This window comes from Lampris incognitus, chromosome 9, assembly GCF_029633865.1.
Source record: "Lampris incognitus isolate fLamInc1 chromosome 9, fLamInc1.hap2, whole genome shotgun sequence".
Lineage (NCBI taxonomy): Eukaryota > Metazoa > Chordata > Actinopteri > Lampriformes > Lampridae > Lampris > Lampris incognitus.
Genome location: NC_079219.1, coordinates 26,056,050 through 26,079,587, shown reverse-complemented (window position 1 = coordinate 26,079,587; position 23,538 = coordinate 26,056,050). Strand labels below are relative to the sequence as shown.

At 43.6% G+C, this 23,538-nt stretch overlaps 1 protein-coding gene across 1 annotated transcript in view; it reads left to right on the top strand.

The window, feature by feature from the left end:
- Positions 1–23,538, top strand: part of LOC130117622 (intermembrane lipid transfer protein VPS13B-like) — a 457,273-nt gene that overhangs the window by 31,794 nt on the left and 401,941 nt on the right. Inside the window, exons 5-12 of the mRNA XM_056285747.1 lie at positions 2,070–2,237; positions 3,144–3,325; positions 5,884–6,058; positions 14,295–14,569; positions 18,328–18,423; positions 19,930–20,052; positions 20,756–20,893; positions 22,442–22,529. Of these exons, the coding sequence (XP_056141722.1) occupies positions 2,070–2,237; positions 3,144–3,325; positions 5,884–6,058; positions 14,295–14,569; positions 18,328–18,423; positions 19,930–20,052; positions 20,756–20,893; positions 22,442–22,529 (1,245 nt within the window). The remainder of the gene's footprint in view (positions 1–2,069; positions 2,238–3,143; positions 3,326–5,883; positions 6,059–14,294; positions 14,570–18,327; positions 18,424–19,929; positions 20,053–20,755; positions 20,894–22,441; positions 22,530–23,538) is intronic.

The following is a 23,538-nucleotide window of genomic DNA, read 5'->3' as shown; positions in this document are numbered from 1 at the left end:
CGGGTGTGAGTTGAGCCTATAGCTAGAGTCGGGGAGCTGGCGAGAGAGGGCCTTGACATGGGTAAATTAGATCCAGAGAGGGGAATAGCAGGGGGTAACAAACTGATTTTACTGCCCAGCCTGCAGGTGCGACACCAACTTTCTGACTGAGCCCAGAGCCACACACACACACACACACACACACACACACACACACACACACACACACAAGCATGCAAACAGGCAGGCACGTACCCATGCTTATCCAAGCACGCATACAAGCAAACAGGCACACACACAAGGCACGCACACATGTGAACACAAATTGCGTTTATGAGCTGAGTTTACGTTATGTCATCCTCTTCCTGACACTTTATTTAGTTAGGCAGCAAACTAAGGAGAATTCGGTCAATCGGGATTATGCTAATTTGAAATTGGGTTGTGTACAAATGACAAATGGCAGAACAGCTAAGCGATTCATATAAATATTCTCATCAAGAGGACCATTTACTTCTGACTAATTATCGGTTCTGTTATGCCCGAGGCCAGACATTTAGATACAGGAAGACAAACATTTGGTTTGGAAAATAAGGAAAAAGCATTAAAGGTTTATATGTTTTAACTCAGAGTCACTATGTTTAACAGTACATGGGAGGAATGAATAATGCCATTGGTCCTGTGGTTAGGAGGATTTATTGCTGTATATTTTCATATTTTATGGTTGAAACTCCCCTGTCTGTAATATTTTAAGTTCTTTCTTACTTTGTTGAGTAATGACCTTACCATGTATGTTTTTCCTGCGAAGCTTCTGTTTCTGGGTGTCACTGAGACCATTAGGAGGTACTGGTAATGCTGTAGGATAGGTCCCCCGGCTCTGCTGAAACCTAATCTGTGGGACTGCTCATTCTCTCCCACTTTCTCTCTGTAACCATCTCCTTCTCCCTCCCCCTCCCCTCTCATCATCACCAGAAAAGCTCTTCCTCTATTACTCTCTCGCTGCGTCATCACAGAATTGATTTTCCTCAACCCGCTCTCTCAATCGGCGAAAAAAATCTTTCCTTCTCACCCCTTATTTTTATCTCATTTTCTGTATTACGCAAGTCGTCCTGTCATTCCATTTTGCAAATGTTTTGAAATTCCAATGAAAAGTTTCCCTATTGCATCTCAGATGAGATAAATTGAAAGAAACCTGTCAATTGAGTAATCCCACTATCAATTTACACACACACACGCAAGCATTTTCAAAATGTTTGTAACTGAAGTTGCCCGTTTGATTGTTTTCTCTCGCCGTCAGTGGTTTACAAGCAGAGATAACTCACTGGGAATCCTGGCATACCGAAGGCCAAAGTTTCATTGTGCCGACTATAACTCTCCCTCCCATCTCGTCTGAATATCTGAGAAGTGCTGTGTTGTGTGTGTGTGTGTGTGTGTGTGTGTGTGTGTGTGTGTGTGTGTGTGTGTGTGTGTGTGTGTGTGTGTGCATGCATGCACATGCCATGGAGCTAGCATACATTTAAAAGAGAATGCTGGCACCGTGGTAGTTTGGGGTTGTGGGTGGCTGGGTGGGAGGGTGTGTGTGTGTGTGTGGGGGGGTGTATTTTTGAGGCAGCCTGTGTGTCGTTTGGGGTTACACAGGACTCCACATCTAAGAGAAGAGGAGAGCCCTTCGGAGATCCATAAATTTGCCCAAGATTTGTAGCGTGGCTCAGGCAGGCCGACGAGCAAAAATGTTGTCCTATGGATATTTAGCTCTTTTCACTACTTATATCCGAGGGACAGACCGTGTCAAAAAATAACATGTCAGGCCCTGCTGCTAATTTATGAGTCCGTGAGGATGGCAGGGGTCAGCGGTACTGCGCTTTGGCTTTCAGGGAATGCAGCTCTGGATTCCACTCCTTTTTTTTTTTAAACTGCGTATCAACACTAAACTAAATGTCATGTGTTCTCTAATATATGTTCTCCTTTCCCCTGCATGTGTGTGTGTTCATCTCACTATGTGTTGTTTTATCGCTGGTGAGTTTGCCCTTACATGTGTGTTTCTTTTTTCGGTGTGTGTGTGTGTGTGTGTGTGTGTGTGTGTGTGTGTTCAGGCTACGTCCAGAGCCTGATCCGGCGCGTGGTGAACAACGTGAACATCGTGGTGAACAACCTGATCCTGAAGTACGTGGAGGATGACATTGTGCTGTCAGTCAACATCACCTCGGCTGAGTGCTACACGGTGGATGACATTTGGGAGAGGGCCTTCATGGACATTGCTGGTGAGCAATGAACACCTGCATTTCTTGCTGCTGGGATTAACTGGCTACTGCACTGGTATAGGAAATGCTGAAAACAAGTGGTGAACTTGTTTTGTAAACTTGAACTGGACTCATAAATGAAAAAAAAACACTTTTTCTTCATTCTATTGATATAAACTGTTGCACTAAGCTGGCTGACTACTTCCTGAAGTTTCCGTTTGTTACACTGACAGTTACAGGTGCTTTTTGTGGCCATTGTTCAGGAAGAAAAGATGGGACAATTGAGGGACATCAATTTAAATTATTGCACCTGATAGCTTCCACAGTGTGCGCGCACACACACACACACACACACACACACACACACACACACACACACAGTCCACTTAGTTGGCCCTCTTGTAAATGCCACACTGCATAAGAGCCCTGCGGTATCTGCAGTGTGTCTTCCCCTGCTTCCTATGTTTGAAGGAGACTTAGAGATAATGGAGATTTACTGCCAGGCTCTGTGTGTGTGTGTGTGTGTGTGTGTGTGTGTGTGTGTGTGTGTGTGTGTGTGTGTGTGTGTGTGTGTGTGTGTGTGTGTGTGTGTGTGTGTGTGTGTGTGTGTGTGTTATCTGCATACGTGTGTATTTGTGCACTATATATATGTGTTTTTGTATGAATGTAGTTTTGGTTTGTCTGTGTGCACACTTGCACTTGTGTGCGTACATGCTTGCCTGTGTGTGTGTGTGTGTGTGTGTGTGTGTGTGTGTGTGTGTGTGTGTGTGTGTGTGTGTGTGTGTGTGTGTGTGAGTGAGGGTGTTTGCTAATGTGCTTGCTCGTGTAGCTAAATAGTTTAGTTCCAAAAGACTGTTTGTATGTGCAAAGCATTTGTATAATATATTATTTGAGGTAATCCATCTCTTCTACCACCCGACCCCCCAGCTCCGGAGCTTGTCCTGAGGAAAGTGATAAACTTCGCTGACTGCACGGTGTGCTTAGACAAGAGGAACGCCAGTGGGAAGATTGACTTCTACCAGGACCCGCTGCTCTACAAATGCTCCTTTAGAACACGACTCCACTTCACCTATGACAACATCAACTCCAAGATCCCGGCCGTCATTAAAGTGAGCAACTCTAAACAGTCGCACAACCTTTCATCTGCAGTGCATCATCGCTAAAAAGACAGGATGATGACAGGAATGTTACTGTGGCAATGTTCATAATTTAATCTTATTTGCCTCTCTTTTTATTGACTTGTACATGCTGGTAGAAAAAAGCCGGCAGGGCAAAAAGTGTCACAGCAAAGTTGTGTTAGTGGGGGGCCTATCTGGTCATACATCTACAAATGGAGAAAACCTAATTTCATTCCTCCCCTCCGAACCACTACTGATTTTAGACTTTTTGTGGTAAAGGGCTGTGTGTTCTGGGAAGATCTTATATCCTTGTCCGAAATGTTAGATAATGCTGCAGATAATGTCATGAGTCATTGCTTTTCCGTAAGGATTTGGCTTTGACTCACTGGTCTCTTAAGAGATTTGACTGGCCTTTCGACCATGTCTCAGTTAATTTAGGATGTCTGTTTTGAAATACAGGACTCCACTTTATGGAGTGACCCACAATAATTTACCCAAGTACACAATATGTTCTTATGATTTTAAACCATTTCATTATTGGTTAATAATGCAAAAAATATTCAATGACGCCAAAATTGAGAAAAATAAGCCGAAATGTGCCACGAAGGAACACCTCCCAGAACAAGATCATTTTTCACACATATGAGAAATGTGTGAGCGGTTTGTGGACTCGCTAAATGTTTGTTTAACATCAGTCCCATGAGGTCTATTTCAGTGCAGAGCTAACTGTTCTGACCAATAGGCCCTCTTCTCCCCGTTGAGTCATCTCAGATATTGTCACAGTGTCAACAGTTCATTTCTTAATCATTATTAGTGGACCAGCTCCAGAAATGTGCCTCTCAGAGACGATACAGAATAGAGTCTTGGCTCTCTTATTGCTAGTTTTGAAATGTGTTTACCTTCATGAATGTGGACCAAATGATCCAAATATCACAACAATGAAAATTAGATTAAACATTAAAATAAAGATAAGTGTTAAATTGTATTAAAGGTAATTTTGAACTTGTAAAAACCTTCTTACCGCTACATAGTTAGAAAGATAACTTATATGAACTTGGAAAGCCTGTATCCTAGCCAGGGGTGGAATTTTTCTTTCCATGTAGCCACAGTGCTAAAGTGCTTTCACAGTGGAGAGATAAAACCTAGACATTATGGTGTCTAGTTGAGGTTTTCTAGCCTGTGGTTTATATGTCTATGTACTGCATTTGTGTACATTAAGTACATGGTGATTTGTTTCCAGCATCTGTCTTCTTTTTACTACCATGCTGTGGGTATGGTTCAGTCCTACTGATTGCGATCAGTTTGACTGGTTTTCTGCATGGAAACCAAAGACTCCCGCTCCCATTTATATCGTGACAGTGGTAAATTAAGGCTTTTGGTCTGTGAGTACTTTTTGTGCCTTTGACCCATCTATAGTACACAGCTTGATATCAAAGCAAAGGCAGTATGCCGACTTTGTCGGCTGCCTCCAGGTTAAAGCACATTATACAGTTGCAATGGCAAATAAGAGCAGCTTCAGACCGCAGTCTAAATGGTGAGCCTCTGACCGTGTTGCTGTGCTTACATGACCTTTTAGAGTACACTTTCACTACTCGCTTCTCAGATCCAAAGAAAACTATTGTAAGTCTTTGCTGGGGCGTCCAATTAGCGTAGCGGTCTATTCCGTTGCCTACCACCACGGGGATCGCAGGTTCGAATCCCCGTGTTACCTCTGGCTTGGTCGGGTGTCCCTGCAGACACAATTGGCTGTGTCTGCAGGTGGGAAGCCAGATGTGGGTATGTGTCCTGGTGTCTGCATTAGGGTCTCCTCTGGTCGGTCGGGGGCGCCTGTTCGGTGGGGAGGGGATACTGGGGGGAATAGCGTGATCCTCCCATGCGCTATGTCCCTCTGGCAAAACTCCTCACTGTCAGGTGAAAAGAAGCGGCTGGCGACTCTACATGAATCGGAGGAGGCATGTGGTAGTCTGCAGCCCTCCCTGGATCGGTGGAGGGGGTAGAGGGGGCTCGGAAAAGTGGGACAATTGGCCGGATACAATTGGGGAGAAAAAGGGGGAAAAATTTAAAAAAAAGTCTTTGCTGAGATTAAATGTTGTTTATCTTGTGTAAGAAATAAGAAAAAGGATCTAACTTAGATAAAGTGTGTTTAGATATTTTCATTAGTAGCTAACTTATTCATATCCTGTTTTTTTGTTGTTGCACATAACCCCAGATTTTACCACCTTTCCTGCACATGTTTTCAGATCCAAACCATGATTTAGAGCTTATGTTTTAAGCTGCACATTCACGTCAATTTAGAGTTGAAATTGTTTCTCCCACATGGAACACTAAACATCCGCCCGTCAGCCAAAGGAGAACCACTAGCAGCCAAGAGAGATGTTTATGGTCGCTGTATCTCCGGCAGACTTGATCTTTTACATATTCCCATTCATGTTATATGGGGAAGCCACATGAAGCCTGCAGCCCATTTAAGGTCTTATCCTATAGCTTGAGAAACCAAATTTTGTACTCCAGTGCACTTCTAACAGTTTCTCGCTTCTTTTTTTATGTAGATCCAGACCATGGTGGAGAGCCTGAAGTTGTCCATCACTGACCAGCAGCTGCCCATGTTCATCCGCATCTTGGAGCTGGTTATTGCCCTCTACTACGGAGAGATTGGCGGGCACAAAGATGGCGATGGAGACGAAAGCAAAGGGAATGTCAAGGAAGTCGTAGCCAGTCTACCTGGTAAGTGGGGTCCGTTTAAGTCAGTGTTAAGTCACTGTCGCGCATATAAGCTTTTCTCCTCTGCCTTTTTTGGGTATGATGGTGCTACTATGTGAACTTATACTCCAATCAAAACCATCAGTTTGGGTTAGTTTGACTTTCAGCCCTAATACTTATGACTGAATACTTTTAAATACCCTTTCAAGAATCAAATTTGAGTGCACATATTGCATTGTTGAGTGCACAGTGTGTTATTATAGATGTTTGTGGAAAAGAATAGTGGGTTGCTTCACTCAGCGCCGTTTGGTGGAAGATTTGAACAATGTGCTCAGATTTGTCAAGCTAGAATTATGCGGGAATGTGCACAGCATTGATCTGTCAGCCTGGTTCCACCCGCATTCACAATTTTCTGACAAAATTTACAAACATGGTACAATACTCTTAAGTAGTTAATGAACCATCGAAACATGCTGAAAGCTCTGACTTTTCCCCTCACAGACAGCATTCTTGTCTCATTGCTCCGTTCACATTGCCCTCCTCTGTGTGGCGGCTCTGCCTGTCGGCATGCTGTTGTTGTTCCTAAACGGGACATTGAACGTCACTTTGAGCATGGTGTGCGCTCCTCCTGCCTTTTCCGCAAACAAAAGCTGTAGCGTGTAACTCGACACAGACGCTAGTTGTCAGGCCTGATCCCCTCCATCTGGGTGCCGGAGAGTGGCTATAGGGGAGATGAGGATGAAGCAAAAAAGAACTGTTGGATGAAGCATGGTCCTCTGTGTCTTTTAATTCATTCTCCATAGGGAATCATATGCCCCCCTCAAAAGACAAGCAAACACAGGCACGCAGACAGTCCCTGATACAGGGTGGCACACCAAGTATAACCAGACCAGTGTTTCCAATCCTGGTTTAGGTACCTACTTCCATTTTGCCAGGTAGTATTCCAGCCATCTCATCAGTTTTTTTTAGACCTGACACAACAGGTGACTGTAATCAACTACCTGACAAAATAGAAAACCAGGAGTTCTGGGGGAGGACCATGATCGGAAAGCACTGATCTAAATTTATGTACCATATGCAGGTGTGCACATCCACACAGATACAGGTATGCATATGCAGTGTAGATGCATAAAATCGCAGACACACACACACACACTTAAGAGTCTAATGCTTTTTATAGCGCTCGTGTTAAACCCCCCTTTAGACCCCCCACACCACCATATCCATCTCCTTTTAGGTCCACCCTTTCCTCTACTTTTAATGCTTTTTCCCCTCTACATTCATGTCACCACTTCCCAACAGTTCACCTCTGCTCTGTCCCAGTCATGGAATAGGATTAAGCCCCAGGTCCCGCTGGGTTAAATCAGCCTCTGTAGCACTGGCAGCAAATTATGGAGGAGGGGGGAGTGGTGGGCAGAGGGGAGCAGGCAGCCTCGTACGATACAGCTCTGTCTAACTCGCTGCCTGCCTTCCTGTTGGCCTGGAACTTTACTGCCAGTTGGCACAGCTTGCAGTTCTGTGTCCAATGCCAGATGTAAGAGTCGGTGTCATGCTACTGCTATGCGGAGCCCCTGAGAATGAATTAGTATCCCATCACAAAAATATACAAGAGGGGACCGGCTCTTGGAACCTGAGTGGCCCCAGATCTTGTTATGCTGGAAGTAATCGACGGAGAAAAGGAACTGTGTGTGTGTGTGTGTGTGTGCCTGCGTGCGTGCGTGCATGTGTGTGTGCATGCGTGTGTGCGTGCGTGTATGTGTGTTTCTGTGTCGGAGGGTAATAAAGGTTTTTCGGGGTGTGCACATATGATGTACTATATATTTATTTGGTTTTTATGAAATAAAACTGAATTAGATGCAGGAGCAGAATTACAACCTACATTACAGTAAATTACACTATTACAAAATTACACTAGCTACACCAGCAGTAACCGTATCTGGCTTTGCCAGACTGCACATTTAATTTTAGGGGTTTTTCAAGAAACCATCATTTTCACATGATCAGCGGAATATGACTCTTGTATTCTACACAGTAGCTCATCAAATTCTTTGAATTTTTTTATTGCTCCTTGTGCTGGGTTACTGCTGTGTGTTGCTGTTGTGTGATGTGTGTGTGCATGTGTGCCTTTGTCTTTTGCTTTTGCTGTGAGCTGCTTTTAGTAAGTGACGCCATTGGAACAGAGTGAATTTTCATTTTTGTGTGTCTTCAAAAGTGAATTAATGAGTGTGTGGGTCTTTGTGGGATTGTGAGAGAGAGAGTGTGTGAAGACGTGGATTAAAAAAAAAAGAGTCCAGAGTAATGGATTTAGTCTGGATCCACTCAGTGCCGTATTAATAGGCCGTGACTTTTAATTGGATGCGGTCCTTCCTAGAACATTTTCAAAGGGAATATTACATTTTTCTCCCGTGTGAAGTTGTTTTTTTTCTTGAATGAACAAACTGGAAAATGCATTGTCCTGTGTTTGTGTACCCATGAATCATTGTGACTGTGTACTGTTTGTTTGAATCCATCTCTTTTAGTTAGGTGCCAATGTTTCGGTTGTGAAGAGACCCCCGATAGGTGGACTGCGTGGAATATTTATGTGTCACCAACCAAAGCAACCTCTCAGTCAGGATTAGACGGCTAGTTCCTCTCCATCTGAATTACAATGCACTCTGTGAAACACTGTAAAAAATTCAGCGGTTGGAAACATAGATGACTAACATGCTTGAATGGACCAGCTGGTCACGGCAGAGAAAGCTTTCCGGTTTCAGCAAGTATGAGAAGAATTGGGAGCAAAGGCCTGTGGCTGCAGAAGTGTGACTGTGTGTGTGTGTGTGTGTGTGTGTGTGTGTGTGTGTGTGTGTGTGTGTGTGTGTGTGTGTGTGTACAGTATATGCTAGTATGTATGTGTGTGTGGTGTTAATGGGTTAATGAGTAAATTATTTTTTATGTTTAATTTCTTTCTGTGTAGGCTTATCTGTGGTGTATTTCACCTGAGTACTACACGTGTACAACACCTCAGTATTCATGCGTATTTCGTCAGTCGGTATGTTTGCATCTTTTTGTGTCTTTGGGTAGGAGAGACGATATTTGCTTTGAGAGAAAGAGAAGTTCCCCTCTCTGTCCCCCATGTCGAATAGAAACATCACTAGATGCTGTTTCACTACACAACGTGCAGATGGCTTCACTAATGCTAGCCCAGCGATGTGATGTGATGGAGCCGCTTTTTAATCATCTTTATTCTTTTAAATATTTGTGTGCAAAAGAGGCGCTAAGCGAGTTCATACATCTGGTATAAGTGACAGAGATGAAACGGCTTTTTGGTGTGGAAGAGGTTCATTTTATACTCCCTCAGCATGAATGTTAAGAAGACATTTCAAAAGCTCTCGATATTAATGTCAGGCTGGTAGTGTCAGAATTGAACGATATGCGAAGCACATGTCTCAGTGTGTTCTAATCATCCACATCAATGTATGTTGGCCTCTTCACTTTGCATGTTTTAGTGTGCGGGTGTGTGTTTGGGACACGTTTTAGTGTGTGTGTGTGTGTGTGTGTGTGTGTGTGTGTTTATGTGTGTGTGCATGTGAATGAGTTACCTGTTGTGGAGTGATGACCAGACAAATGACCTGGGACTTTGGCAGGTGAAAATATTAGGATTTGAATTAAATTTGTTTGTGTGTGTGTGTGTGTGTGTGTGTGTGTGTGTGTGTGTGTGTGTGTGTGTGTGTGTGTGTGTGTGTATGTATGCATACATGTTTAATCGTCCTTGTTCCTAATATTCCATATGGCACACACACGGCAGATACAGCAAGAGTAGGTTAAACTAACCTTTCTACTGGGGTCAGGTAAGCAGCCCACCTCTCCCTCTATAAACATGGAGGGACATCTACTGGCCTGACAGGGCACTGCTTGCTTTCACTTCTCTCTCTTTCTCTCTTTCCCTCTCCCCCTCTCTCTCTCTCTCTGGCACTCTTTGCACGCTCTCTCTCCCTCTTCCTCTCTCTCTCTCTCTTTCTCTCTCTCTCTCTCTCTCTCTCTCTCTCTCTGGCACTCTGTGTATCTCAATCTCTCTCACTTACTCAATCACACAAATACAAAAACACACAAACACACGGACACTTTTACAGACACACCACTGTCTGGAGAGAGCATGCAGAATGGGCCAGGTTGGACTTAAGGCCATTCCATTCATAACTGAGCTCCGCTGAGGGTTATAAACATTTTTCATCTACTCTTTTTGTGGCGCTACAGAGTATTAAGATTCTCAAGTTCTCCATTAATTACGTCCAGTTTTGAAAGAAAGGGGGAAAAAAATGGGCTTTGATTGTATGCAAGTGATTTAACTGTCTGATGGTGAAGCCAAGGAAACACGGTCGTGGTGTTTCACACCTGTGTAGTCACAGAGCTCAGCCTCCCAACGTTACTGTGGCATCCTTCAAGCCGGCGCAGATCAGTCTCTGGGAACTTTTCACTCACTACTTGGGATTAACACTTCAAAGTCCTCTTAAGCCGGGCAGTTTTGATCACTTGATTCGTAATTGCGCTTTTATTTTGATTGCCCTGCAAATTCAAATCTGGGCCTCGCCATGCTGCGACAAGAAAGTGAAAGGGCTTAACGTGTTTTGACCTGACACCTCAAAGGCTTCTACAGATTGAGAACGCCCCCCCCCCCCACCATCACCACCACCCCCCGCCACCCCCTCCCAAAAGATAAGTGATAGAACAGAACAGGGAGATAGGAAAAAAAAGAATAGGCCACGACATGGGATTTCCAACTGCCAATTCACAAAGTGAAAGATTTAATTAAAATATGTCATAATTTTCACCGCCTAAGCCTCTGGGATTCCTCAGCTGTGACCTCACGGACGATAATGTTTTCTCACCGAGGATGTGGGGCCACAAGGAATGGGATTACACATTCTTGTGTATTGACATCAGCTTCCTCTCTCCCGGTGTGCATGGAAACAGACACGATGAGACGAGTTCAGAGGTCGGGATGAGGGGTGGGGGCGGGGGGATGGTGGCAGTGGCGGGGCTAGTGGTAGTAGTGTAGAGACTATTTGACCCTGTTGGTGGCTTGCCAAGAGAGAGAGAGCCTCCCCGTGACTCCACCCCACTTCTTCTTCATATGTCATCTGAATGCCACCAGCATGGCAGCCCTCGGACTGACTGTCATCCCTGTGTCCATCCAACCACCCATTCCCCATTTACCAGAGTTTTGTTTTCCATGTTTACATGGGGTCAGACATATAGACGCTCCTCATGTCACAGCCTTTTGTTTCCCAATCACCCCAATTGGTCCAGGCCTGTGCCTGATTTTTAGCAAGACCGATAGCAGTGATCAGGCAACAACCTGTAGCCCTAATCTCTTTTCCTCTTGACTTTTTCTCCACCTACTCTTGACGTGGTGCGATGCCAGCCTGCCGTGATAAGCAAAATGCTCTAGATCCTCAGTTTCCTAGTCCATCCCTCGTTCTCCATCTTAAACCTGGAGTGTCACCAGTCAGCCCTGGTATCTTTTGTTTACTTATTCAGCCCATCTCAGCTCTCCATCCATGCACATGCACCAGCCTTTCTGCCTCCCTGAACAGGGCGGCTGGGTGAGACAGACCCCCCTCCCAATTGGGTTGTGTGGCCATTTACTTTCTGATTGTGGCCACTGGCTGCTGTTGCTGGGCTAGAAGGGACAGCCATGACCACAACCATCCGCTGGGCCCAACCAAAGTTTTCCTTTGTCAGGATGGGATGCTGCCCGACAGGCCGTTCCTTCTGGCCTCAAAGTGGAATAGGCTTACACACACACACACACACACACACACACACACACACACACACACACACACACACACACACACACACACACACACACACACACACACACACGGGCACTGATATGCCCAAAGTTCACACAATACAGTCATACCTGCATACCTGCAGTAGCAGCTACCAGGAAAGTGAAACCGATTGGACTTGTGTATTTTTTTTTGTGGCATTCAGTTGAAAACTGAAACAACTTCCTAGTTATTAGATCAGCCTGAAGGTATACACAAGTAAATTAAGTATGGTGCGATGGGCACAAACTGACACATTGACAATTAAGATAAGCTCTCTTTGTCAATAACTGCTGAATATGGAGCTGCCAAGGAAGAGGAAAAGAGGAAGGCCAAAGAGGAGGTTTATGTACACTACCGTTCAAAAGTTTGGGATCACCCAAACAATTTTGTGTTTTCCATGAAAAGTCACACTTATTCACCACCATATGTTGTGAAATGAATAGAAAATAGAGTCAAGACATTGACAAGGTTAGAAATAATGATTTGTATTTGAAATAAGATTTTTTTTACATCAAACTTTGCTTTCGTCAAAGAATCCTCCATTTGCAGCAATTACAACATTGCAGACCTTTGGCATTCTAGCTGTTAATTTGTTGAGGTAATCTGGAGAAATTGCACCCCACCCTACCAGAAGCAGCTCCCACAAGTTGGATTGGTTGGATGGGCACTTCTTTGAGCAGATTGAGTTTCTGGAGCATCACATTTGTGGGGTCAATTAAATGCTCAAAATGGCCAGAAAAAGAGAACTTTCATCTGAAACTCGACAGTCTATTCTTGTTCTTAGAAATGAAGGCTATTCCATGCGAGAAATTGCTAAGAAATTGAAGATTTCCTACACCGGTGTGTACTACTCCCTTCAGAGGACAGCACAAACAGGCTCTAACCAGAGTAGAAAAAGAAGTGGGAGGCCGCGTTGCACAACTGAGCAAGAAGATAAGTACATTAGAGTCTCTAGTTTGAGAAACAGACGCCTCACAGGTCCCCAACTGGCATCTTCATTAAATAGTACCTGTTAGAGCCTGTTTGTGCTGTCCTCTGAAGGGAGTAGTACACACCGGTGTAGGAAATCTTCAATTTCTTAGCAATTTCTCGCATGGAATAGCCTTCATTTCTAAGAACAAGAATAGACTGTCGAGTTTCAGATGAAAGTTCTCTTTTTCTGGCCATTTTGAGCGTTTAATTGACCCCACAAATGTGATGCTCCAGAAACTCAATCTGCTCAAAGAAGTGCCCATCCAACCAATCCAACTTGTGGGAGCTGCTTCTGGAAGCGTGGGGTGCAATTTCTCTAGATTACCTCAACAAATTAACAGCTAGAATGCCAAAGGTCTGCAATGCTGTAATTGCTGCAAATGGAGGATTCTTTGACGAAAGCAAAGTTTGATGTAAAAAAAATCTTATTTCAAATACAAATCATTATTTCTAACCTTGTCAATGTCTTGACTCTATTTTCTATTCATTTCACAACATATGGTGGTGAATAAGTGTGACTTTTCATGGAAAACACGAAATTGTTTGGGTGATCCCAAACTTTTGAACGGTAGTGTATGTGGTGAGGGAGGACATGCAGGTGGCTGGTGTGACGGGGGAAGATGCAGAAGACAGGAAGAAATGGAAACGGATGATCCGCTGTGGCGCCCCCTGACGGGAGCAGCTGAAAGTAGTAGTAGTAGTAGTAGTAGTAGTAGTAGTCTCTTTGTCAATAACAATTTGTTCCCATTTTTCAATAACAATTTGTTCCCACGAAACCACTTCATTAAAAGTATGTTGTGATTTAGTTGGAAAGCTGTTTACTTCCGCTTTAGTGCAGTCATTTTTGTTTACTCAGGGCCTTAACCATGTTTTATTAAAATCTCCGTAATTAATAATAATGATAATAATAATACATTTTATTTGTGGGCGCCTTTCAGAGCACTCAAGGTCACATTACAGAACACAGTAAAAAACAAAACAAGCAGCACTGTATCAGACAGCAAAAAATCCAACAAAGAAGGGTAGACAATAAAAAGTTAATGCAGCAAATAACTATAAAATCAATGTCTGCACAAAACTCCATGAAGCGTGGATCAGACAGAATATGCCAGTTTGAAAAGGTACGTTTTGAGATGGAATTTGAAGGTTGAAAGAGACTCAGTGTTGTGAGTGTCTTGTGGGAGAGAGTTCCATAGGTGGGGGGCAGAACGACTGAAGGTTCCAGACCCCATGGTAGTCAAGCAATATGACATGTGCTATGACATTCATACAGTAATGTTGGAAAATGGAAATCAGAATTTTATGATACATTTTTTAGGATTACATTTTGTATGATTTGTATACATTTTGAATGTGGACTTGCAGACCAGTGGCAATTTTAATTGTCTTTTCCTGTTATCAATCTAAACTACAGTAAAACCTTTTTTATTTTTGCTGTGAAGTTATTTGTGCTGTCCTTATTCCCCATTTAGGTATGGATGTGGATATGGAAAGCCAGGGACTGGCAAGCCAGTACCCGAGCCAAGACCTCTACATGCAGTCTGGAACGGAGGATATCAACCAGGGCTGGGTATCCTGGGCCTGGTCTTTCGTCCCGGCCATTGTGGGCACAGAAGATGAAGAAATGGAGGAAGACCTCTATCTGAGAGAGGCGGGAGGCAGCCCTAACAATCCCCAGCAACACACACCAAAAGACCCCATTGTCTCCATAGGATTCTACTGCACCAAGGCCTCTGTTACCTTCAAGGTAATGGTGACTTAAAAAACCAAAAAACCAAAACAGCTCATCATCAGTACCTATCATTCAGAAATCTTGTCTCTTCCTCTTTTTTTTTTGGATCCCCCCCCTTTTTTTTCTCCCCAATTGTATCGGGCCAATTACTCCCCTCTCCCGAGCCGTCCCAGTTGCTGCTCCACCCCCTCTGCCGATCCGGGGAGGGCTGCAGACAATCACATGCGTCCTCCGACACATGTGGAGTCACCAGCCACTTCTTTTCACCTGACAGTGGGGAGCTTCACCAGTGGGATGTAGTGGTACGCATGGGAGAATCACACTAGACCCCCCAGTTCCCCCTCCCCCCTGAACAGGCGCCCCGACCGACCAGAGGAGGCTCTAGTGCAGCGACCAGGATACCTACCCATATCCGGCTTCCCACCTGCAGACATGGCCAATTGTGTGTCTAAGGACACCCAACCAAGCCGGAGGTAACATGGGGATTTGAACCAGCGATCCCTGTGTTGGTAGGCAACAGAATAGACCGCTACACTACCCGGACGCCTGTATCTTTCTTTTAATGCACTTTACAGCTGATATTTTCTCCTGTGTTGATTGGTTCCGACATTGGGAACAAGTGATACTATTATTAATATAACATTAAGTATCAAAAAGTTGAATCAGTTCATCTGGACACAACATTTATTGAGAGAAACATTTCATGACACATCTAAGTGACCTCTTCAGTCTCCATTGACTGCAGGTATCCCCACCCTTATAAACAACAGTGGCATAACAACCGAAAACAATGATCGGTTTCATATGTAAATTACCATGACCTTTAACTAGAGTTACAATGACCATGTGTGCTATTCACAGAGGACTGGGGAATAGTTGCAATCACAGCATTGTAGAAATAATGGTTATCAATGGTTCCATGTGGATAAATGAAAATGTCTCACTTTGTTGTTTAGAAGATGCATGTGTTCCCCAAATCGGTCATGAGAAATATTGTACCAATGTGGAAAAAGGATATATATTTTAACGCACATTTTCCAAGCAATTACAACATGTACAGTAGGTTCAGAGATGATTGATATGTTCCAAAGTGTGTGGATATGGAAATGTTTAAAGATGGGATTAAGGAGGTCTTTAGTGTATGCATTGTAAAGGTGTTAGAACAAACCAGAATGGAGATCGGTAGAGGGACTGATGCAGAGGGCCAGGAAATTCTTCTGGAAATTCTTCATGATAAAGAGGAGAATTGAGTTTCAAGATCACAGATAAGGTTGTGTAAGCGATTAGGAATCTTTCCTCCTCAATGTTGAGAGAGGGTTGTTTTTTATGTTCTGCGCTGCCCACCCCACCCCTGCACCTTTTTAGTGGTCATTTGTTTTTTTCTCTTGAGGTCTTAAAGCACGGCTTGATCCCCAGGAAGTCTCAGTCCTCTTTGTCTCTGTGTGCGGTATAGGGCACAGTGGTGTAACCGCTAACTGGTGTCTCGGGTCACGTTAATGTTTTAGACATTATACATGGTATGATGACTATTCAGAAATGGATCCCAAACTATAATCCTGCCTGCTCATTCAGAATAGTTGGAATTCATCTGCGTTTCCCCTCAGGTTCAGACTCTAAGATCACATTTCTCTGGGTGGTGTGTGTGTGTGTGCGCGCGGCTGTGTATACTTTTTGTGTGTGTGCGTGTGTGCAAGTGTGTGAGAGCAAGCCATGTCTCAGACCAAACAGAGCCCGGTGCTCTCCTAATAATGTTTAAATTGTTCCTGTAGTGTTTGAGTTCTTTTAATCAATTAATTGCCTCTTGTCTGGAGAAATTGCAGACAGCTGAGGGAATGGCATTTTAACCGTTCCCCTTCTCTTAGATGCGGAAGTATTTAGTTTGAGGGAATTTCATGTCTTTGAACTGCCACTGAATGAACCAGAGGTTGACATGCACATGAAATCAGAGAGGTATTTTTAGGATCCCAATGCATTACTCCCCAGGACTGTTTGATCAGAGAAATTGGCAGTATACTTTAATGACTTTTACACACATTTTGCATAGTTGGATGCCGACCATTTGTCCCCCCCCCCCGACACTTCTGTACACCTGCCCAACTGTTATTGTGTGCCCAGTCATTTTTTTATTCTAAAGAGTTCAGTGTCTGCATGTCAATTTTTTTGGTGTTTTGATTAATCTTAACAAAATCAAATGTGTTCTCACAGTCTCTTTTTTCGTTTTTCAATTTTTCCATCAGATCTTCTCTACCGTGTTACATTTCTTGGAAATGGATATAAAAACCAAGTACCTAAATGTTCACATCCAACGTTTATACAATTTCCAAGATGCCTCATAAAGAATGATTTGATTTGTGTTGGACACCCAGAGTACCTCCATAATGGTCCGAGAACAAAAGAAACGAGCGGTAGCAAGTGAGCTAGTGGTAGTAGCTCTGTGTATTATTGGATAGCTGAGGCATTTAGGTCAGAGCTCCAGCACACCACTTCTCCCTGGTCCTCTCAGTCCCGTGTGTTGTTTTAGGCCCAGGTACAGTCAGCAGAGCCCCACCAGGCTAGCTCGGGCCACGCCAAGGCGGCCATGTTGCCTCTGGATAAACCATCAGCGTGTTTCTCCCTGTCTGATGGGCAGCTCTTCAAAGGCAACACTGCCTCGTGCTGACGTGGTGAAACGCTCCTTCGTCAGAGAGTTTAACGTCCACGCTCGCTGCCGCTCCCAGGGACTGATGGGATGTGGGGAGGACTCCCCTGCTCCATTCCCTTGTCCCTGCACGTGATTAAACCATCGGAATCGAATAGAGGGAAAGGGGAGTAGGGGTGAGAGAGGCCGCTCCATCAGGAGGGGTAATAAGACGCAGCTGCTTTGTGTCCTGCACCTGCTTCCTGTGTAAAAAGCTGAATCGGTTGGGGCTGCACAGTGCTGCTCTGGACCCAGAGGTCTTAGACAAGTCAAGCCAAAGCCATCACACCCCTCTACCCAGCTTCCCCCACTCCCTCAACCCCCATTCCTTACCACATCCACCAAATCCTGGTCAAGCACTCTCTCTCTCTCTTTCTCTCTCAAACAAACACACACACATGTACACACAGCCCTGCCTACTCAGACAAAGACCCATTAGCACAATGCACACACACAAAATGTGGGTAAATAATTATACAGTGGGATCGAGTTCCCCAATATACAATCTCCTGGGCAGGTATCTATGTCCTGTTTGGTATCTGAAGTGTGTTTTGCGATGTGTTGGATGGGTTATGCTTGTTGTCAGAGAGGAGTGGTCGCTGTGTATTTGATGTACGTGTTGGACTTTGGTCGACTAACAAAAAGAATGAGTGCCTGTTTAGGTGGCTTTGCCCTCCCAGGTTGTCCCTGTGCTCGGGGCTCAAACATTTCTCCTCAGGGCCTCATATTCCTTTACAACCATAGATATGCATAGCTTTGTTTGTCTCCCTGATGTGTTTGTCATGTGTCAGCACACACACACACACACACACACACACACACACACACACACACACACCTGTTACGTTTTTTTTAGTATTATATCGGGCTGTTTGGGGTTCTGATAAATGAATTGTGATTTCTCATTTCTCTTATCTTTTCACAGCATACCAAAGCAGTATCAATTGGAATAAAATCATTGTTGGCCACCTCCCTAGTGTTTTTTTAGTCATGTTTGTACTCCTTTATCCTATCAAACTTGCATGCGTAGTTTTCCTAATTTAATCAAATTGTCTTTCTGTTTTCATTCCTGTCCCATTTGTCTTCTGTGTCCCAGTTGACAGAGACCCAGTCAGAGAGCAGCTACTACAGTCCACAGAAGGTGAAGTCCAGAGAAGTCCTGTGTCTGGAGCACGAGGGAATAACCATTGAGGTAGCAGTCTGTTTCATTCTGTGGCCGTGCTGTTTGCAAAGATGCAACTATTGGTTTCTCATTCCCAGCTGGTGAATTTATTTATAAAACGTGGCCGCTGCCTTTGAACCAGTCTTTGTAACTGCACTTCTGCTCGTTTTTGGCTAGAACAGAAAAATGGTCACAAATATTTTATTTATTCATTTATCTTTGCGTCTGCCATTCCTCACAAGCCTACATTTTTGTTAGTGTTAATGTTATCACCTTATTAGGTAGCATTAAGGGAGACGCTTCGGACAGAGGTTCCTATTAAAGTGCCTTTATGAAGCCTCTCAAGGTCGTTAATTCCCGCCTTGGGTTGAACACGGTGGAATCTTGCCCGAAACAGGCCAAGTCTGATAATTTCCGCCTTTTCCCCCTCAGCGGAGAAAATATTTTTATACCTTACTCTCTGATTACCTGGTTGGAGCAGGAGAAGGATTTTCTGCTCCTAAGCTTTCTACCAGATGTGAGAATTCTGAGAGATTTCCAATTCTAATTTCTGTAATTTATGCTTTTGCTGGAAAGGGGAGAGAGCAGCTTGAAACAGGCCCAAAAGTGAGAGCGGTGAAAGGTAAGAAGATGGCTAGTAAATCGAGAAAAACTAGGCCTTGTAATTATAGTGTGGCAAAGCGGTAAGTTTTATTGGATTGCTTTCTGTTTAGTTGTCTGCCGGGTCGGGGTAAGGCACGGTGAGTTAAACAGGAACCACACCTAGCTCGTGGTTTTTAGCCACTGTTTCACTACCATCTGCCATCCTGTGCACAGAAACACACACACACACACACACACACACACACACACACACACACACACACACACACACACACACACACACACACACACACACACACACACCAACCACCACCCTAATAGAGAAGGAGAAAGTGGAAGCTGCCTGAAACCTGCACTTTTTTAAATCTCGATGAAAAAGGGCTATAACCAACACCGCAAACAAATTGAGTCTTAAACTGGTCACGGTTAAGAACCTTGTTTGTGATAAGTCAGCAATATATCAGGTCTTAAACCTTCATTATTTCATGTTTATTGGGATGTAAAAAGGTAATTCAGTCTTGATTCATTTCTGTGTATTACTGCGCTATTATAGTTTTACTGGGCAAACATTAAGTGTACCAGGGCTTATTCGACTGTGGGTGTTTGGAGAGGAAAGGCTTCAGATCCCTGGTGTTTAACTAACTTTTGTCTGACTTTACCTCAATCATAGTCCCTGTACAGTTGCTTTAAGTTGTCTTTAATCATCCAGCCAAATGCTATAATGCTGTTTTAAATGAACTCGTGCATTTCCCATGATTGTGGTTGAATAAAACCTTATATTCTTTAATTTAATTTTGGAGAGGGAGTGACTGGATATTTTTGAGTTTGCCCAACATTCTTTGTCTGGATGTCTGACTCCAAAGTTATGCGTGTTGAAGCTGTGGTTTCACTATACCTCATCCTCTGTCTCCCTCCTCCTGCTCTTTCTTTCAGGTGCTGATGATGGGGGAACCCTTCTTCGACTGTCAGATTGGGTTTGTGGGCTGCCGGGCACTCTGCCTGAAAAGCATCATGGGAATACGGGACTTTGAGGAGAACATGAATCGACTTGAAGAGGTAAAGACAGACTAGAAACCCAGAGAAAAGAGAAAAAAATGGGAAATACTTTAGACATGGAGATTAAAAGAGAGTTTAAAAACACAGAAAAGAGATCACTTTCACCTAAACCTTCCCTCCTGCGGCCTCTTAAGCTCCCAACCACTTTCAGTCAGAGGCAGAGATGTGGTCTGGTTTGTTTATGGAAGAGTGTGATCTAACTGCCTTTTGCAATTCACCATAGCGTTGTATGTGTGCCACATACACGGTTCTGAAATCACTGTGTTGACAGCGGTCTCACCATCCGCCCACATAGAGCACAACACTTGAGGCTCTGTTAAAGTCAATATATTTCATCGAATGTGTTTTCATAATGTAATATAATATCATATAGTTGATGCAGATTTGATTATGTTCTATTGCTAATGACAGTTAAGTAATACACTAGAGGGTGTGCAGCAATAGCAGTTATTAGCGCTATAATGGTGCCAACAGTCGTTTGGATAATGTGACGTAATACCTAATTTATAATCGGAAAAGAAGCCCATCAAGATAAATCACTGAGTCTGTGTGTAATTCTGTATCAAATGAAATGCTGTTAAGTATGTCTGTATTTCTTTCTGCATTTCTTTGGCTCTTTTTGTTTTTGGCTATCCCCCTTTTCTCTCTCTCTGTCTATTTCTCTCTCTATGTCTTTCTTCTCTCTTGTCTCTGTCTCTGTCAGGACACGGTGTTCTTCAGCTGTGGGGAGAGCCTAAGTAGTAAGGGAATGACCTACCTTACCAACTCCCTGTTTGATTACCGCAGTCCAGAGAACAATGGAGTCAGGGCTGAGTTCATACTGGATGCCACCAACCACAAGGTCAATGAAAAAAAACAACAACAACACATGGTCTTAATTTGAGTAATTGGTTGCAATTTTTTTAAACTGTGTTGACCATGTTGCCATTTGTAAATGTCAGTCTAGCATGATAATCAGTATTATATTTGAAATACAGTCTGAAATATGAATTGGTTTTTTTTCCATGTGTGTATCTAAATAAGTAATTACACCAGAGTGTTTAAAACTCCTCCAATAGCATCCAGCTGTTATCCACTATTCCTAGTCAAACCTATGTTTTTCAGCTTAGGATCAACAAGAATTCAGATATTTCCATTTCATTGGAGCTTCAACCTCAGGTCCTTGCCCATGCAGTAGCACAAAAATAACGGAGAACTGAGCTTTGGTGCCATAAAATATCGACAGAATATCTTGTCTAAACCGTTTTCATTTTGCCTTAAATCACTGCTGTATACAAGTGTCTTAGGTCATACAGGTCTCTACACTCCAGCTGTTGCCTGCAGCAGAGAAGTGCCCTCTGCATCTTCCTTAGTTTTGCAAAAGCTATTAGTTCCCTTCATCAGCCATCACAGCTATAGTGTTGACTCTGCTCACCAACCCTCATGACCCTCGGTGAAGCAACTGTTTGGACATCATCAATCCAACTATTCACATTTGAAAGACTGAGAGGACTTGGTGTTAATTCATTAGCGGTTTTAAAACTAACTGCTTTGATCCAAGAGCATGCCAGTGCCTTTAGAGGGCCTCTAATAAATATTACTTATTAACTAGCCTTGCTGATAAGATGCTATTGAAATGTCGATTGAAAGGGGTGTAGGTAATAGGGAGGGGTCTCTCACTCCCACCCTTAGTCACTCTTTCTCTGGTGGTTTTGTGTGCAATAGAAGTAGCATCACCCACCAGGAGAGCTGGTGATAACCTTTTAATAGTCCCCAGGGTTGGGTCAATTGCTGAAGACCTAGAGATTAATAAATGATGTAGTGACATCACCTCAATGGAAGGACAATCAATTAACTCTAATATGAAAGGGGAGTAAAGGTGTTATCTAAGGAAATTGTTTAAATACATGATTAGATTATGTTGCAAGTTACATGTATAAGTTATAAAGAGTAGATTGCTTGGCAGTGTCAGCGGTGTCTAATTCTGCACAACTATTAGCTATAACAGAGAAATGTCTTTTTTTTTCCAGAGCTATTTTGGGAAGCAGGCTTACATACAGTACATTCAGGCAGTCAAGCCAATAATAATGGAACATTTTTGGTAATGGAGCAACCCTGAAACAATGTCACCTGGCCATATAGTTTGCCACTTTCAAACTCCACTGATGGTACATTATGATCAAGTCTCCATGACTGTCTGAGCCCTCCTTTGTAATCATTTCCAATTTTGTCTGGCAAGAAAAAAATGAGGCTTAAGTCTGCAAATGAATCTGTCAGTAACAGCACTCTTTGGCTCTGATTTGACCCCTGACCATATCCATTATGACCCCAGGCACTGCCTTTCTCAAAGACCATCAGCCTGTTTGCTGCCTCTCTGCCATGTTTACCTGGCTCTGCTTTTGTTTGACAGGAGACCTACACAGAGATAGCAGGCATGCACCGCTTTGGTGCTTTCTATATGGATTACCTCTACACAATGGAGAACGGCAGCGGCAAAGGTATTGTCTAATTCATTCCTCCTCACAGAGACGTTTGCTCACCTCGCCACCTCTCCTCTCTCATTTTCTCCATCTATCATCTTCTTTTTCTTGCTCTCTGTCTTTTTCTCTCTTTCTCCCTGCATCGTACTTGTTCTGTCTCTCTCTCTCTCTCCCTCTCCCGCTCTCTCTCTCTCACTCTCTCTCTCCCTCTCCCTCTCTCTGTCAAACAAGTCCCCTGGAGACTTAAAGAAAGAGCTTGTCTTGTTTGAGACGCAGACACCTGGTCCTTGACCCTTCCTGTCCTCGCTCTCACCCCAAACTTACCTGGAGGGCAGCTGTCAGGAGTGTTTAGTCTGTGCTGACATGTATTTGAGTTTCTTTCTCCGCGCTGCTTGTTGATACACCGTTTCCCTCCCTCTGTCCCTCTACCTGTAAGCGATTGAGAAAGTGAATAGGCCCGTCTTAGCTAATTAGTTGTCACTCTTCCTGGCAGAGGTCTGAAGACGGGCAGGATTCCTTTCCTCCGCCGCGGCCCTTCAGAATGTTTATATAACTATAAAAGATCTTAAGTTCCCATTAAGAGATCAAGCACTCTCTTTTCATTTATGCTCAGGTGAAATGTTGCAATTGGCTCACAAATGTCTCTACTATAAGGTCTGATTGTTGAACGTTTAATTTCAAAATGGCAAGACAGCTGCTTTCTCTGTTGAAGTCCTTCAGGTCCTGATAGATGTTAACGTGTTGATTAAAAAAAAAAGAAGCCCGCAAACCCTTAGAATTTTACATTCTAACACATCCAGATTAACTCAGAAGGGGGTGCAATTCCTAACTGTATCTAATGGTAATGTACGATTGTCAAGATTTTGGGGCCACGAGTCATCGGAGGTCATGCAAATATATGACTAAGGGATAATGGCTTCCTGGGGACTAGCTTTTCCCCTATATTACTGGCCCTAATTTTCCTTATCTTTAGCCTGCCACTCAGATATTTATGGTTACTGTGTGAAACAAAGCTAACATGCTTAAC